General features: G+C 44.8%; 1 protein-coding gene across 1 annotated transcript; it reads right to left on the minus strand.

The window, feature by feature from the left end:
* Positions 1–766: 766 nt before the first annotated feature.
* Positions 767–14,572, minus strand: LOC117441820 (glycerophosphodiester phosphodiesterase domain-containing protein 5-like; the record flags this gene model as incomplete). The annotated part of the gene is made up of 12 exons (XM_034077836.1): positions 767–897; positions 1,165–1,276; positions 4,557–4,707; positions 7,575–7,657; positions 7,802–7,947; positions 10,953–11,046; positions 11,196–11,294; positions 11,392–11,451; positions 11,604–11,697; positions 12,425–12,528; positions 13,099–13,204; positions 14,490–14,572. Coding segments are annotated over 12 exons (1,263 nt in total), but the record flags the coding sequence as incomplete, so codon positions are not given.
* Between the last annotated feature and the right edge of the window lie 335 nt (positions 14,573–14,907).

Genomic DNA, 14,907 nt, shown 5'->3' on the forward strand with positions numbered 1-14,907 from the left:
TCGCTCACTCGCACGTTGGCTGTGAGCTGCGGTTGCCAGATAAGCCAACATCCCCCATTTCCATCACTTGCAGCGCCCATCGTACAGGGAGAATGAAACGTGTAACCGGGGTGAAAAGGGTGTTACATTTACTTAATTATGAATGTTGTTACATCGAGGCCGAACATTAGGATGAGCACCAACGGTGAAAACTAGTTTTTCGGGGTTCGGGTGTTTTGTTTGATTTTAACTAAAGTCTTGGCTTTCAGAATATGAAACTTAACGTCACAGCAGGCACAACAACAGCCGGTGTTTCTCGAGAGGGTTTTCCCGGGGAAACAAACACAATACACACAAACGCAAAAATACACAAACACACACACACACTCGCGAGCTTCCCCCAGTCACTCCAAAGCAGTAATGTCACTCTCCAAAGCTCTAGAGAGGAGAAAACAGGGCATTTAAAGAGGACCGGACAGCGGACTATGCGTTCATCCTACCTGGTTCATCAATGCAAAGCCGTTGTGTCTTATCTGCAATGAAGTTGTGGCTGCTTGCAAAGAATACAATATTAAGCGGCACCACGAGACGAAGCATGACACCTTCAAAGTGGCCTTTCCACCCAAGACAGAGGCACGAAAACGCAAGATGGAAGCGCTGACAGCAGGTTGTGCACAGCAGCAGGACCTGGTGCGAGGCCTCCCAGCCCGACAGAACGGGACAACTGCGTCCCTAAAGGCGTCGGGTGCTCGCAAAGCACAACCGGCCCTTCACTGACGCAGAGGTTTCAAGGAGGGTGATGGTGACCGTTTGAGGAACTGGCCACCGACAAGTCCACGGACGGTGTCACTGCGTCAGTGAAACAGGTGTCCCTCTCTGCGAGGTCCGCTATGCGCCGCACAGAAGCACTGTCGGACGCTGTCAGGGGGTAATCAAGGGTCTCAGTCAAGCCAATGACTTTTCCTTAGCCATTGACGAGAGCACTGACGGTACAGATGTAGCCCAGTTGTGCGTCTATGTTAGATATGTTGATGGAGAGGAGTTCAGGGAACAGCTGCTGTCTCTTATTCCATCAGAAGACGCCACTGGGGACGTTATGTCTACGAGACAGGAAGAGTTGTTGAGGCTGCACTCATTGTCCCTTGAGAGGGTTAACCTGATGGTGACAGACGGGGCTCCTGCTACGGTGGGGAAGCACAGAGGTCTGGGAAGCAGGTTGAAGGAGCACGCCCCCCAAATGCCTGGACTGCACTGTCTCCTCCACCAGAGTGTCCTTTGCGCCAGACTCAGTGGTGAGCTAAAGGAAGGACAAAGTGATGCGTGTCAGTCATTGTGTCTGGGGTTCATCAAGCACCCAGCATCGGCTTTTACGACAACGTGTGTCTGAGTCAGAAGAGGCCCCCACGATGACCTGCTGCTTCACGATGACGTGCGCTGGTTGGACCGCTTCTGTGCGCTACTGGAGGAGGTCAAGGCGTTCCTTAGATTGAGCGAGATTAGGGCAGCAGCTGACCACCTGGCCCTTCTGGGAGACGAAGGTTCAAGGCCACCTAAACCAGCGTAACCTGCAGCTACAGGGGAGAGGCAAACCCACAGTGGACATGGTTGAAAAGCTTGAATCCTCACGAGGAAGCTGGAGTTGTTCGAGTCAGACTTATCCACGGCAGGCTCCTCCTACAGTGCACTAACTCCACGGGCACTGGGACAAGTGACCGAGCTGCTGGTGGACTTCATGGAGCAGCTACGGCCAACCTCAAGTCAAGGTTTGAGGACTACTCCGTCCCAAAAGACATCATTGCCTTTGTACGCGATCCTCTCACAGTCCGACCGAGTGGAGACTTCGCCTCCCAGGCGAAACAAACGATCCCCTCCTGAGACGAGGCTGCAGTAGAAATGGAGCTAATTGATTTTCAAACCAGCTCCCTGGTCAGCGATGCGCTCAGACGTGCGGAGTCTGCGAGTGCCTTTTGGTGGGAAGCTCAGAGGAGCAGAGCACGATCAAGAGACTCACATTTTATGTGCTCACCATGTTCTCTTCCACCGATACATGCGAGTCGTCCTTTTCTTCAATGAATGCGATAAAGACGCACGAGAGGAATCGATTGATGCATAAAAACCTTGAGAACTGCCTGCGGATTAAAGTGACGTCCATATCACCAGATATCCAAAACATAGCGACCGATGGGAGATGTCACTTTTCACATTAAGCGAGTACCAAGCCTGTCGTAATTGTATTTAATAGCCTAATTATATATTTTATATTTTTGAATGAAAGGCTCATTGTAATTATTATCCCTATGTAGCGTGTTTGCTCTGTCGTTTCTCGAGCTCATGCACCACCACTCCTCGCCCTCCATGACCAAGCGGCTTCTCCAATGTTGTTGTCAATGTTTTGCCTGAACTTTGTTCCTGTTCACATATAAGTAAACATTACGTTTGAATGATTTAGTGAGCTGGTGTTATTCTTTTCAAACCACACACCGAATGTTGGCTATTTCAGCGCCACGCGCCGTGCACCTATTGATCCACCATCAGCGCCGTGCACCTATTGATCCACCATCAGCGCCGTGCACCTATTGATCCACCATCAGCGCCGTGCACCTATTGATCCACCATCAGCGCCGTGCACCTATTGATCCACTACCAGCGGCAGTGCACCTATTGATCCACTACCAGCGGCAGTGCACCTATTGATCCACTACCAGCGGCAGTGCACCTATTGATCCACTACCAGCGGCAGTGCACCTATTGATCCACTACCAGCGGCAGTGCACCTATTGATCCACGATCAGCGGCAGTGCACCTATTGATCCACGATCAGCGTCAGTGCACCTATTGATCCACGATCAGCGTCAGTGCACCTATTGATCCACCATCAGCGCCGTGCACCTATTGATCCACTACCAGCGGCAGTGCACCTATTGATCCACTACCAGCGGCAGTGCACCTATTGATCCACGATCAGCGGCAGTGCACCTATTGATCCACGATCAGCGTCAGTGCACCTATTGATCCACGATCAGCGTCAGTGCACCTATTGATCCACCATCAGCGCCGTGCACCTATTGATCCACTACCAGCGTCAGTGCACCTATTGATCCACCATCAGCGCCGTGCACCTATTGATCCACTACCAGCGGCAGTGCACCTATTGATCCACGATCAGCGCCGTGCACCTATTGATCCACTACCAGCGCCGTGCACCTATTGATCCACTACCAGCGCCGTGCACCTATTGATCCACTACCAGCGCCGTGCACCTATTGATCCACGATCAGCGCCGTGCACCTATTGATCCACTACCAGCGCCGTGCACCTATTGATCCACTACCAGCGTCAGTGCACCCGCTTGCCTGACTGTGCCTGTGCTGTATGTCATTCACTCTCAACATGGATACAATAAGCATTCTTCAGGTGTAGGTAGATGCTCTATTCGGACATTATAGCCTGTGCGACTGTCAGTCCGATGTTGTAATAAAAAAGAAAAAAAATCTCAATATAATATTTTATTTTTTATTCTCAAAATGACGGGCTAAATATTATTGCTGGCGGTCCACAATGGCCCGCGGGCCGCCTGTTGCCAACCCATGCTGTAGGGGGTGTGGTCTCAATAGCCATGCAGTAAGCAGTGTGCTGTAGATGTGATTGAGGAATGGCATGGATATTCAAGTGTACTTGAATGGCATCTGTTTGTTTTAGTCAAGATTATGCTAAAATATATTTTCCCCAACTATATTTAAATTCCCTATGAAGAGCCAACCTTCAATTTAGAAAATTCCCAGTTTATTCCCATGGAAAGTTTCCATCTTTGAAAATTCCCGGAGTTTTGCAACCCTAGTCAGGATACTAAATAAGTTTGCACATGTATTATATACAATACAGTATGTCCATATGTTTCTGTTAGGGAATTCAAATGAATTATTTACATTTCACATTGTGTATTATTTGGAGTATATAGTTATATGACCATAAATAATAGAAGGAAACAAATCTAAGTGGTAATTGAATCTCACATTATTTTGAATCACACAACATTAATTGTGAACATTTTCCACTGCTTAAAATTATTCTCTCCAGTGTTGGCTGTCGGCCCCTATATTAAACAATTCGGAAGGAAGGACATATTTGAGCACTATTCTTTGTGGCAGAATGTATCATTATGGCCCACTTTTTATCACCATAGTCCCTACATGTTTGTAGAAATGGGATGAAAATCAAGTACGGTTTTCTGGCGGACGACGCCCAGACCCTGTGTGTTTTGGTTTGATGGTTGTTGGGCTGTCTGGGCCAAAATGCCAGGGCCAATTATCTCTCCCAGTCCAACCCGGTGTGCGTGTGTTGGTGTGTATATGTGTCTGTGTGTGTGTGTGTGTGTGTGTGTGTGTGTGTGTGTGTGTGTGTGTGTGTGTGTGTGTGTGTGTGTGTTGTGTGTGTGTGTGTGTGTGTGTGTGTGTGTGTGTGTGTGTGTGTGTGTGTGTGTGTGTGTGTGTGTGTGTGTGTGTGTGTGTGTGTGTGTGTGTGTGTGTGTGTGTGTGTGTGTGTGTGTGTGTGTGTGTGTGTGTGTGTGTTAGTCTCACCGATAAGAACCAGTTCCCAGCATTCAGCTGCTGGAGCTCGGCCCAGGTGAACATGGAGGCGTCGAGGTGCGTTCGGTTTGGGAAGACCTCAGCGACGTCGGTGGTTCTCTTCAGAGTGAAGTCATGCATCAGGAAGGGAACACCATCATAACTACAGAGAGCAACAGAGGATGACACAGAAATAAGTGATGAGTGATCATAGGAGGAGCTGCAGTACAATTAAGACTGACATCACACACACACACACACACACACACACACACACACACACACACACACACACACAGAGAGAGAAACTTCCAGTCTCGCAGATTAAGCTAACCAGCTAACGCTGTGTCATGCTGTGTAGCTGATCCAGCAGGCGGGGCTAATGGGAGGCTAAGGGCAACTTGATTAGCGTGGCAGTGAACACCTGGTAGCACACGAGCATCTGATCTGAACAATAAGCATGTTCACTGTTTTGCTCTGCTGATAATTTGACGTATTCTAATATCTAATGTTATAAAACACTGTTATAAGGATGGTGGACATAAAACATGGCCACGGCCCTGAAGAGCCTGGTTGGCTGATAAATATTGAATAAATATATTTCATGATCTTAAAAGTGATAATAAAAGTTAATATTAGGTTTTCAAAGTAAATCAAAGAGTTTTGTAATCAGTCTCAAGATATATGGCTTTGTTTGCAAGTCGCTGAACCTGTCTCTGCGGTCCTGCCTGACTCACCATGCTGCTTCCCTGATGGCTCCCACAGGACATTGACATCCTCGTGGATTCATCTTCTTATTATACACACATGCATTTCCAAACATCTGGTCTACCTATGTTGTAACATGTATTATCTCTTTGATTTACACACAGCATTTACAACCTTTTTACCCCCTCGAAAGTCCCTGCTAGAGAGCAGGGACTTTCGAGCGGCTCTTTTGTGAGAAAAGAGCTATATTCCTGATTGGCTGGGCGGATTGCAAACCACGCCCCGTAAAACTCCCAAAAAGTGTTTTGAAGCCGCCATTTTATTATCCTCGCATTAGCATTATTAGCATTAGCATTAGCCCAGCGCAGAAACGCAGAGAGACTAACTTATGGCAACACAAAATAAAACATGGGAGCGGTGGAGATGAGGAGGTGTCGGCGTTCTGGCGATTTACTCGGAAGGCTTCAGTAGAAGCTGCTGGGACTCCCAGCAGCTTCTACTGAAGCCTTCCCCAACTCCGGGGACTTTGGGCGGGGACTTTGGGTGGCAGTATACGCCGTGAAGTGGTTTGCGGCCTGCCAGTAAACCCAAAGCAGAAGAAGAAGTGACGTCAGCGGCTTCATTTGCCTAATCCACCCCCAGGGACTTTTTCCGGTGTGAACGCGATCTGTACTTAGTTCATGAGAACTGAAGAGTTCTCATGAACTAAGTTCGCATGAACCTTTGTGGGAAAAGTATTGCAGTGTGAATGCGCCGATTGATTGATTGATTGATAAGGTGATAGTTTACTTTTTATTCATGAAGTATGACGCTGCGCTGTCAGTACGCTTGTCCATGTTTGTGATTGGTCAAATGTTGCTAACCCCGCCCCTTTCACGTGAACGCGCTCTCAGCTAGAGAGAGAAACCCTGGCTTGATTTACCGAGTTGATAACCAGCGTCGTAGGACCGCTTAGCGAGATCTCGTTTGTTAGGGTTAGTTTAGATAACTCAAACCTATCCAGGGTCTGTGGAACTGGCTTCGTAGTACAGGGCACTGCTCCTTTTTGGTCAATGGTGTGTTTACAGAGACATGTTTTGTAAACAATTATCATACATTAAATTGTGCATACCATGAATGAAACAAATACAAATGAAATGGCCACTAAACTGAAAAAAATCGTTGTTTTCTGAGGTCATGAAAAAGTGACTTTTAAGAGATATGTGGTACATACATGAAGTACAGCAACTCTTAACAGATGTATGAAGTTATAGAACAGGATGCATAGCTGTATATAATAATTCCAAACAGTAAAGCATTTCAAATGGGCGCAACCTTAAACATCTACAGCAGTAAAATGCAACACACACATTAAGGCAGGATGAATTATTCCAGAAACATTATTAAATAATTAAAATATGATAGGGATGACTAGATTAGTACTTGTTATACTTTAAGTTCATTACACTCATAACACTTTTACTTAAAGTGGACCCATCATGCTATATTTGAAAAATATATTGTAGGGCCATACCTATACAAAACATGTCTGTGACGGGTTTTTTTCAAAATACCAAACAGATCACCCGTTGTAGCCTCACACTGCTCACACCCCTCTTTTGCAGCCCTGTTAGAGAAACGCAGATGTTGGGTCCTTAGCTTGAAATAAATAAATAAGAGGAGGCGGAGCTAATGCCTGATCAGAATTCTACCGTTCTAAAGTTAAATTCTGCTGTGATAAAACGCCATCCTGTTTAAACCACGTCAAGGATTATTTCTGAAACAGCATGGAGCTCAAATGCTTTTTCTCTTGCAGGTTTATCACGAGGTGAGTTCCTTTTGTTATTTCCTGCTTTTTAAACACATGTGCTCTCCAGCACAGGTTAGCTCTGAGTGTTAGCGAGGCTTGCTAATGTAAACGAAGACGTCCAAAACACATCAGGCATTGTTTCTGATAGCAACTTTCTGTGGGTCCGCTGCCGTCACAGCGGATGGAAATCTGTATCCGCTAGTTTTACACCGGTTTTTAAAAGATTTGGGTACGGAGGAAAAGAGAGAGGGTTTTATTCTCTGACGCTGCGTGAGTTCCCCGAAGCACCGGGGACACATATTTATGTATAACAGACATCACAAAGTGCATTTTGCATGATAGGTCCCCTTTAAGTAAGGTCTTGAATGTACTTTCACTTGTGATGGAGAATGTTTACAGTGTAACTAAAGGGATCATTGTTTGGGATGGACACAAGACACACCTTGGGAAACACACACACACACACACACACACACACACACACACACACACACACACACACACACACACACACAACTGTGAGCAGTTTATACCTGATGGTGACGTCGGTCTCCAGTCCTTCTCCTCCAGCTTCCACTGCCTTCTCAAACGACATCATAGTATTCTCTGGAGCAAGCTACACACACACACACACACACACACGCACGCACACACACACACGACAAAATCATTTCCAGAGAAAGAAAAATAAATATCTTTTGCAATCAGATTGATGTTCAGGAGATACAGACTCTAAAGAGAAGAATCCCAAAGTCCTCACCATTGGAGCTCCTCTGTGTCCGATGAGTGTGGGCGCAGGTCCCAGCGTCCCTGCCTCTTTGATGCAGGGCGAGTACATCCCCAGAGGAACCAGGTAGAGAGAGAACAGCACGGACAGGTAGAGAGCCAGAGCAGCCACCTGGCGCACTGCAACACAAAGTGCAGCTTCAGCGGACTGACTGGATGCACTTTTTAATACAAATTGACAAACATTTAAAAAAAAAAATGTTATCCAACATATCAAGACAGATGAAAAAAACATATAAATATCTAAATCAACCGAAACAACTATTTACAGTTATATCATATAGTATTATAACATTTCATATCATTGTAACTAATTTGGCTAACACATCCCAACCAAGACACCAGCCTTCAATACTCTACAGATGGCTCAGGACTATGGCAGTGTGCTGACCAGCAGACATCCTGCATGGCAACAGGAAGAACAGGAAGCAGTCCACCTGCTAGCTAGCTGCTCAGTATCTTACCAAACCTGGCAACACTGGAACTTTGGCTGAAGTAAAACACTATGTTGAATTGAGCTGCAGTGTGAAAGAACAAACCAGTGCTAGTGCACACTGAATGACACCCATCACATGTATCTTAAAGATCTGCATGTCCATTCCCACGCCCAGCGAGGACACGTGAAGACTGCTCTTCACTCACAGCTTTTAATGGATTCCCGTAAAACAGCTAACCCACTTTATTCAACATTCCTCTTCCTGTCTCACTGTCTTTTTATGAATGTTCTTTGACCTCTATGTTTTCTGCATCTCTTTTGCCTCTTTGGTCACCATGGGTACTGTCCCTGGTTGCCATGGTGAGTCAGCAGGGTAGAGTGATGCTGAGTCATCTTGAGGGTCTCTCCTGGCAGGAGATAAGGAGAGTAATCTGCAAAGCTCAGATGTAACATAGCTCTCCCTGTTGTGCTGCGTGGACAGGAACACGGCCCAGCCCGGATGTCAGCACTGTTCAGCACTGAAGCAGCTCAACTGGCCCACGGGTCAGAATCTTTAGAGTCCAAAGCGTCTCATTAATGCTGTTTGCTAGCTTTGTAGCTCGTCACTGGTTACAGGTTGTTCAACTAAGAACATATCATACAAGGTTAGTCTGTAAGATAATGGAAGGAAGCTCAAGGGTCTGGAATACAAATTGTAAAAATATATAAGTCAGGACATAAATCTAGGAATAACACTTTTTAAAATATCTATATATTAAAACGGTACCTCCTGCTTGGTATTGCACTGATGTTGATAACATGTTCATGAATTGTAATGGAACTATCACACTTCTGTGTCCTTAGTGGAATACTGTGAAGAAGGTAACATCAGTTCTGTGTAGAGCAAGAGCAGACTTAACCTAGTCCTGCTTATATCCATGACTTAAAACCTTTCTGCAATCTTTCAAGATTTAATTATATTTGTTATATTGAAAATGTGCATAAAAACAGTTCGATAGAAAATAGAAGGAAAGACAGATTGCAGGAAAATGTGCAGAGCAGCATCAAAGGAGACGTCAGAGAGAAGAGAGAAGAGTGCCAGTAGGAAAATGAGACATTGATTTTCTGTTAGGAGGAAGTGGAGAGAGGAAGAGGGACGACCGGGACGTCTTCAGCTGTGCAACTCACGCAAGACAAGTGTGTCACGTTGCTGAGGGGCCATCTACATCTATGGGCTGCTTTTACCAGAGTGGTTTCATGTATATTTCACTGAGTGTGCTGTGCTGTGTACATGTGCTGTGTACATGTGCTGTGTACATGTGCTGTGCTGTGTACATGTGCTGTGTACATGTGCTGTGCTGTGTACATGTGCTGTGCTGTGTACATGTGTTGTGTTGTGCTGTGTACATGTGCTGTGCTGTGTACATGTGTTGTGTTATGCTGTGTACATGTGTTGTGCTGTGTACATGTGTTGTGTTGTGCTGTGTACATGTGCTGTGCTGTGTACATGTGTTGTGTTGTGCTGTGTACATGTGCTGTGCTGTGTACATGTGCTGTGCTGTGTACATGTGCTGTGTACATGTGCTGTGCTGTGTACATGTGCTGTGCTGTGTACATGTGTTGTGTTGTGCTGTGTACATGTGTTGTGCTGTGTACATGTGTTGTGTTGTGCTGTGTACATGTGTTGTGCTGTGTACATGTGCTGTGTACATGTGTTGTGCTGTGTACATGTGTTGTGCTGTGCTGTGTACATGTGTTGTGCTGTGTACATGTGTTGTGTTGTGCTGTGTACATGTGTTGTGTTGTGTTGTGCTGTGTACATGTGTTGTGCTGTGCTGTGTACATGTGTTGTGCTGTGTACATGTGTTGTGTTGTGCTGTGTACATGTGTTGTGCTGTGTACATGTGTTGTGTTGTGCTGTGTACATGTGTTGTGCTGTGTACATGTGTTGTGCTGTGCTGTGTACATGTGTTGTGCTGTGCTGTGTACATGTGTTGTGCTGTGTACATGTGTTGTGTTGTGCTGTGTACATGTGCTGTGCTGTGTACATGTGCTGTGCTGTGTACATGTGTTGTGCTGTGTACATGTACTGTGCTGTGTACATGTGTTGTGTTGTGCTGTGTACATGTGTTGTGCTGTGTACATGTGTTGTGTTGTACATGTGCTGTGTACATGTGTTGTGTTGTGCTGTGTACATGTGCTGTGCTGTGTACATGTGTTGTGCTGTGCTGTGTACATGTGTTGTGTTGTACATGTGCTGTGTACATGTGTTGTGTTGTGCTGTGCTGTGTACATGTGTTGTGTTGTGCTGTGCTGTGTACATGTGTTGTGTTGTGTACATGTGTTGTACTGTGCTGTGTACATGTGTTGTGTTGTGTACATGTGTTGTACTGTGCTGTGTACATGTGTTGTGTTGTGCTGTGTACATGTGTGACGGCTTCAAGTTTGATTCAAATCGTCCGTTTCCATTTCCGAGTCCACCAGAGAAACAAGCTCGGGGCAGCGCCACCTGCAGCTCTGTTGTAGAAAGCGTAGCGGGCCACAGGGTAAACACTGATATATATATTTGCTTTATTAAGTGTTTGTTGTAGTTTTCATCACCAGGTCCATTTACTCTGTGATAAATTACATGTTTGATAAGATGCATCTACAACTGCTGCAACTGAGTCAAAGCCCCCCCCCCTCCACAGACACTCATCAGCCTTCTTACCTTTCTTGTTCATGCGAAAGAAGTGCAAAGCTATTGGCCATGAGAGAATCGCCATCAGTGACACTGCAGCCATGTGGAGAAAAGGTGCCGTCACCTAACGATTTAAAGAGGAAGATACGAACTAATAAAGATATACAGAGGAAGACATGGTATTGGTAAAAATGTCAGCACGACCATTTCCCTCAAAACACAAAGAACATAAACAAAGTCCTGGAATGTGATTGGCTGGCGTGTCAGGATTACCTGCAGGGACAGAAGGAGAGTCTTCCATTCTTTGCTCCAGAGATCGGACAAGATGGCGGTGGCTGTGACTGAGAACGCCAACACCACCACGATGCCAGTCTGACACAAACACATCAGGACGAGAAGGCACAACACATGACATCTAACAACAAGCTGAGAACACAAATACAACGCACTGTGTGTACGTGTGTATTACCTTGTGGCTCCAGTGGAGGTACAGCCTCTGTCCCTCAGAGAGCAGGCACACTGCCAGGACCTGAACACATTACACAAAGCTGCTTCAAGTAACAACTACCAACAAACCACGAAACTGAATTCCTTAAAGTGAACTAATGAAGCATTGTTCTGTTTGTTATTGTCGATCATGTGCTTAATGTGGACAGGTTGAACCACCATCAGTGTCCATACCAGCAGGAGGGCGATGTATGTGAAGAGAGCAGCAGCAATGACCAGCAGGACCAGAGACCAGGGGAACCAGAAGCCCAGAGTCCCAAAGTTAAACCTGAAGAGGAGCAAGAACAACCGTCAGCAGCCATCACATGGTGTGCGTCGTGTTCGGAGGCAGGTTTGAATGACGGCTTGATCCCTTCGTCCACCGCGTATTGAGTCACTGATTCCTTTCCTGTTAAAGACAATCATCCCTAAGCAACACCATGAACATTCAGATCAACATCATGTGTTACCATGCACTCGTGCACACACTCCATCCTCAGGTTGATACTGTCAACACTTCACATCATCCCACTCAACTGTATTGACAGCAACCATTGAAATGTAAGAACAACACATTAGAAATGTAAACACTGCGTCAGAGGTACCAGATGGTAGAAGTATGAAATGTATCCCTCACTATTTTTAACTGAGGGATTTCTGTTCAAGAAGACTATACAGTGTCATGGTGGCAGGTTACCTACCATCTTTACCTACCTGCCCAACATCGATCCTGTTTGGCATTCGGCAGGTGCTATTTGTTGCTATATGTGTACATTTATTTTCAAACAAATGTTTTTTATTTATTTGCACCTTAGTGATTTATAATCCTATATACCTTAGTGCTATCTTTGTCTTTCTAAGCAACTGCAGCACAGCAGTTTCCCTCAGGATAAATTCATTTCCTCTTTGCTTATCCTCGTCCCAATGTCAACCAAAGCCCTATAAACAGTCTGACATCATCACACAAAACACTGTGGTGGAATGTTCCAGCATGTCTGATCTGTGTTGTTACCCACCAGTCAAAGTTGAAGTAGTCATTTTGAGCTTCACTCCAGAAATAGAGGAATAAAAAACTCAGGAAGAAGGTGAGGATCAGGAGGCCGAAGCTGCCACACTCCACCTGTAACAAACAGTGGTCATCGGTCATGTTTGTCTTACCAAACTACAATGTATTTAGTTTTTCTTTTTGACATTTATTTTGGGGAATATGACATTTCTAAAAGTTTAAAGGTACAGTCAGATGTGGCCTCCCTGATGCTAGAGAATCTGCCACATACAGGGGAAGTCAATCATATGACCAAGTGCATACAGTATGGTAGCAGCATATTTGGATGAAGCTGACAGAGTATTCAATGCTCATGTTTTCCAGGGGAAAGCAGTAACTGAGTGTCCTAGTCAGCAGGCTGGGGAATCAATACTCTCTGCACTATCAGCAGTCACCTAACTCAACTCACTGATAGCTGATGCCGTGTGTGTGTGTGTGTGTGTGTGTGTGTGTGTGTGTGTGTGTGTGTGTGTGTGTGTGTGTGTGTGTGTGTGTGTGTGTGTGTGTGTGTGTGTGTGTGTGTGTGTGTGTGTGTGTGTGTGTGTGTGTGTGTGTGTGTGTGTGTGTGTGTGTGTGTGTGTGTGTGTGTGTGTGTGTGTGTGTGTGTGTGTGTGTGTGTGTGTGTGTGTGTGTGTGTGTGTTTACCTTGCTGCAGCAGCACTCTCCTGGCTGTGCCCGGGCTCTTTGGTATCGTCTCCATTGGCAACCATAGAGGCCGGCCAGACAGGAGACAAACGGCTGGTGTTCATACCTGATACAGCCAGTTAGGAATCAACCAAGGAAGGACACACCAGTTAACATTAACTCAACAATATTACAAACACAGAAACATCTTCATATTTTAAAAGACATGTAGCAACATATGACCTGGTTAGCTTTAATAGATATTAAAGATAAAGCAACTGTTAAACAACAACTATCTAGACTGCTTTATTAAGTTTTATACTAAACTTATAGTGTCAACAGTCAGTAGGATGCACCATTGGTTCAATGTGTCAGATACAATTACTATCAGAAAGTATTTTCTTATTCTGCTTATTTCAGTATCAGGTTGCATCTGCAGGCTGTCCTCGCTATATGAGGCTGCCACTGAAACCTATGGTAGTTATTACTTTAGTTACTTTGAACAGCCACCATTTTGTGAATTAAAGCTGATTAGAATCAGAATAAGGTTTGTTGCCATTTAGGTATTTGTATATACTGTATACAGTCTATAGTTCACATACAAGGAATTTCCTTTAGAGTTATAATGAATGTAAATACATTTATAAAATGAAAATGAAAACAGAATTGTTGTAAAAAATTACAAAATATGTCAAATATATATGCCTAAAAGGAAAGAGCTGTTCAGTTCTGTACAGGAACTTTCCAAAGTATTGCTGAAGGATTGTGTATAATGAAGAGGGATAAGATAAGGCTTCCCAAAGGGTTCAGATTCACTAATAAGATTTCATACTGCAAAACGCAAGCATTTATTTGACCGTTTTATTAATGTAATGTCAAAAATAATAAATGAGGCCTCTCTCCTCTTTGGACCAGGCTACCTCTGCACAGAAGCACTGTGACTGGTCGTTCTGTGCGCACACAGACACAGGCTGTGTCCCATCAAAGCGTTTTCATGAAAAGAGCACACAGCAAGCTTTGAAGATCACTGGGTCACCAGCACATTGTTCGGAAAGAGATATTGCTGATGAGTTGTTGTTCTTTGTTTGGTTTTCTGATCATCCAAACTAATTGAAATATATTCAGCGTAAGCAGAACATCTCAAAACCCCTCCACTTCAATGCAGACTCCAGTATCTGCATCCCTTAACATAATAATTAGGAGTAAAAAGTATTTGTGTTTGTTTGGTTTTCTTCTTTTATTACCGATTAGTCCACACATTGCTCCCAATTGTAATCCAAATGAAACAGTCATTAACACAATGGCTGTCTTCAAAGAAGTGTGAATGCATAGGAAAACGGATGACTGCAGCCTATCTCCACTACATCAGAGTTGTGCCAGAGCTAGTGATGGTGCTGTGTTTTGCTCTGTACCTTTGCAGCAGCTGTCGCCGCACCACCTTTAGCTTCCCCAGCTTCAGTCTGGTCACAAGCAAACACTCACCCACAGCCCGGCATCACAGAAACACAGAGGGAGAGAGACAGAGAGAGGAGGAAGAGGGAGGAGAGGGGGGAGAGAAAAGATGGAGGAATATAGGCAGGACTGTTGGCCACCACACAATCTAAGGGAGAGAAGAAGGATTGAATCTATTTAAAATGTAAAATAAATGTATATCTGACACAGCAGGAGCATATGTGGAGTCATGGTTTAGTTCATTCGGCCTGTTTAACCCTTTATATATACAGTTATATAGTCTATGGTTTAAAGGACACCTATCGTGCTATATTTGAACAATATATTGTAGGGCCATACCTATATAAAGTATATAAATATAGTTTTTTTTTCAAAATA

Source organism: Pseudochaenichthys georgianus, unplaced genomic scaffold, assembly GCF_902827115.2.
Source record: "Pseudochaenichthys georgianus unplaced genomic scaffold, fPseGeo1.2 scaffold_2010_arrow_ctg1, whole genome shotgun sequence".
NCBI classification, from domain to species: Eukaryota; Metazoa; Chordata; class Actinopteri; order Perciformes; family Channichthyidae; genus Pseudochaenichthys; species Pseudochaenichthys georgianus.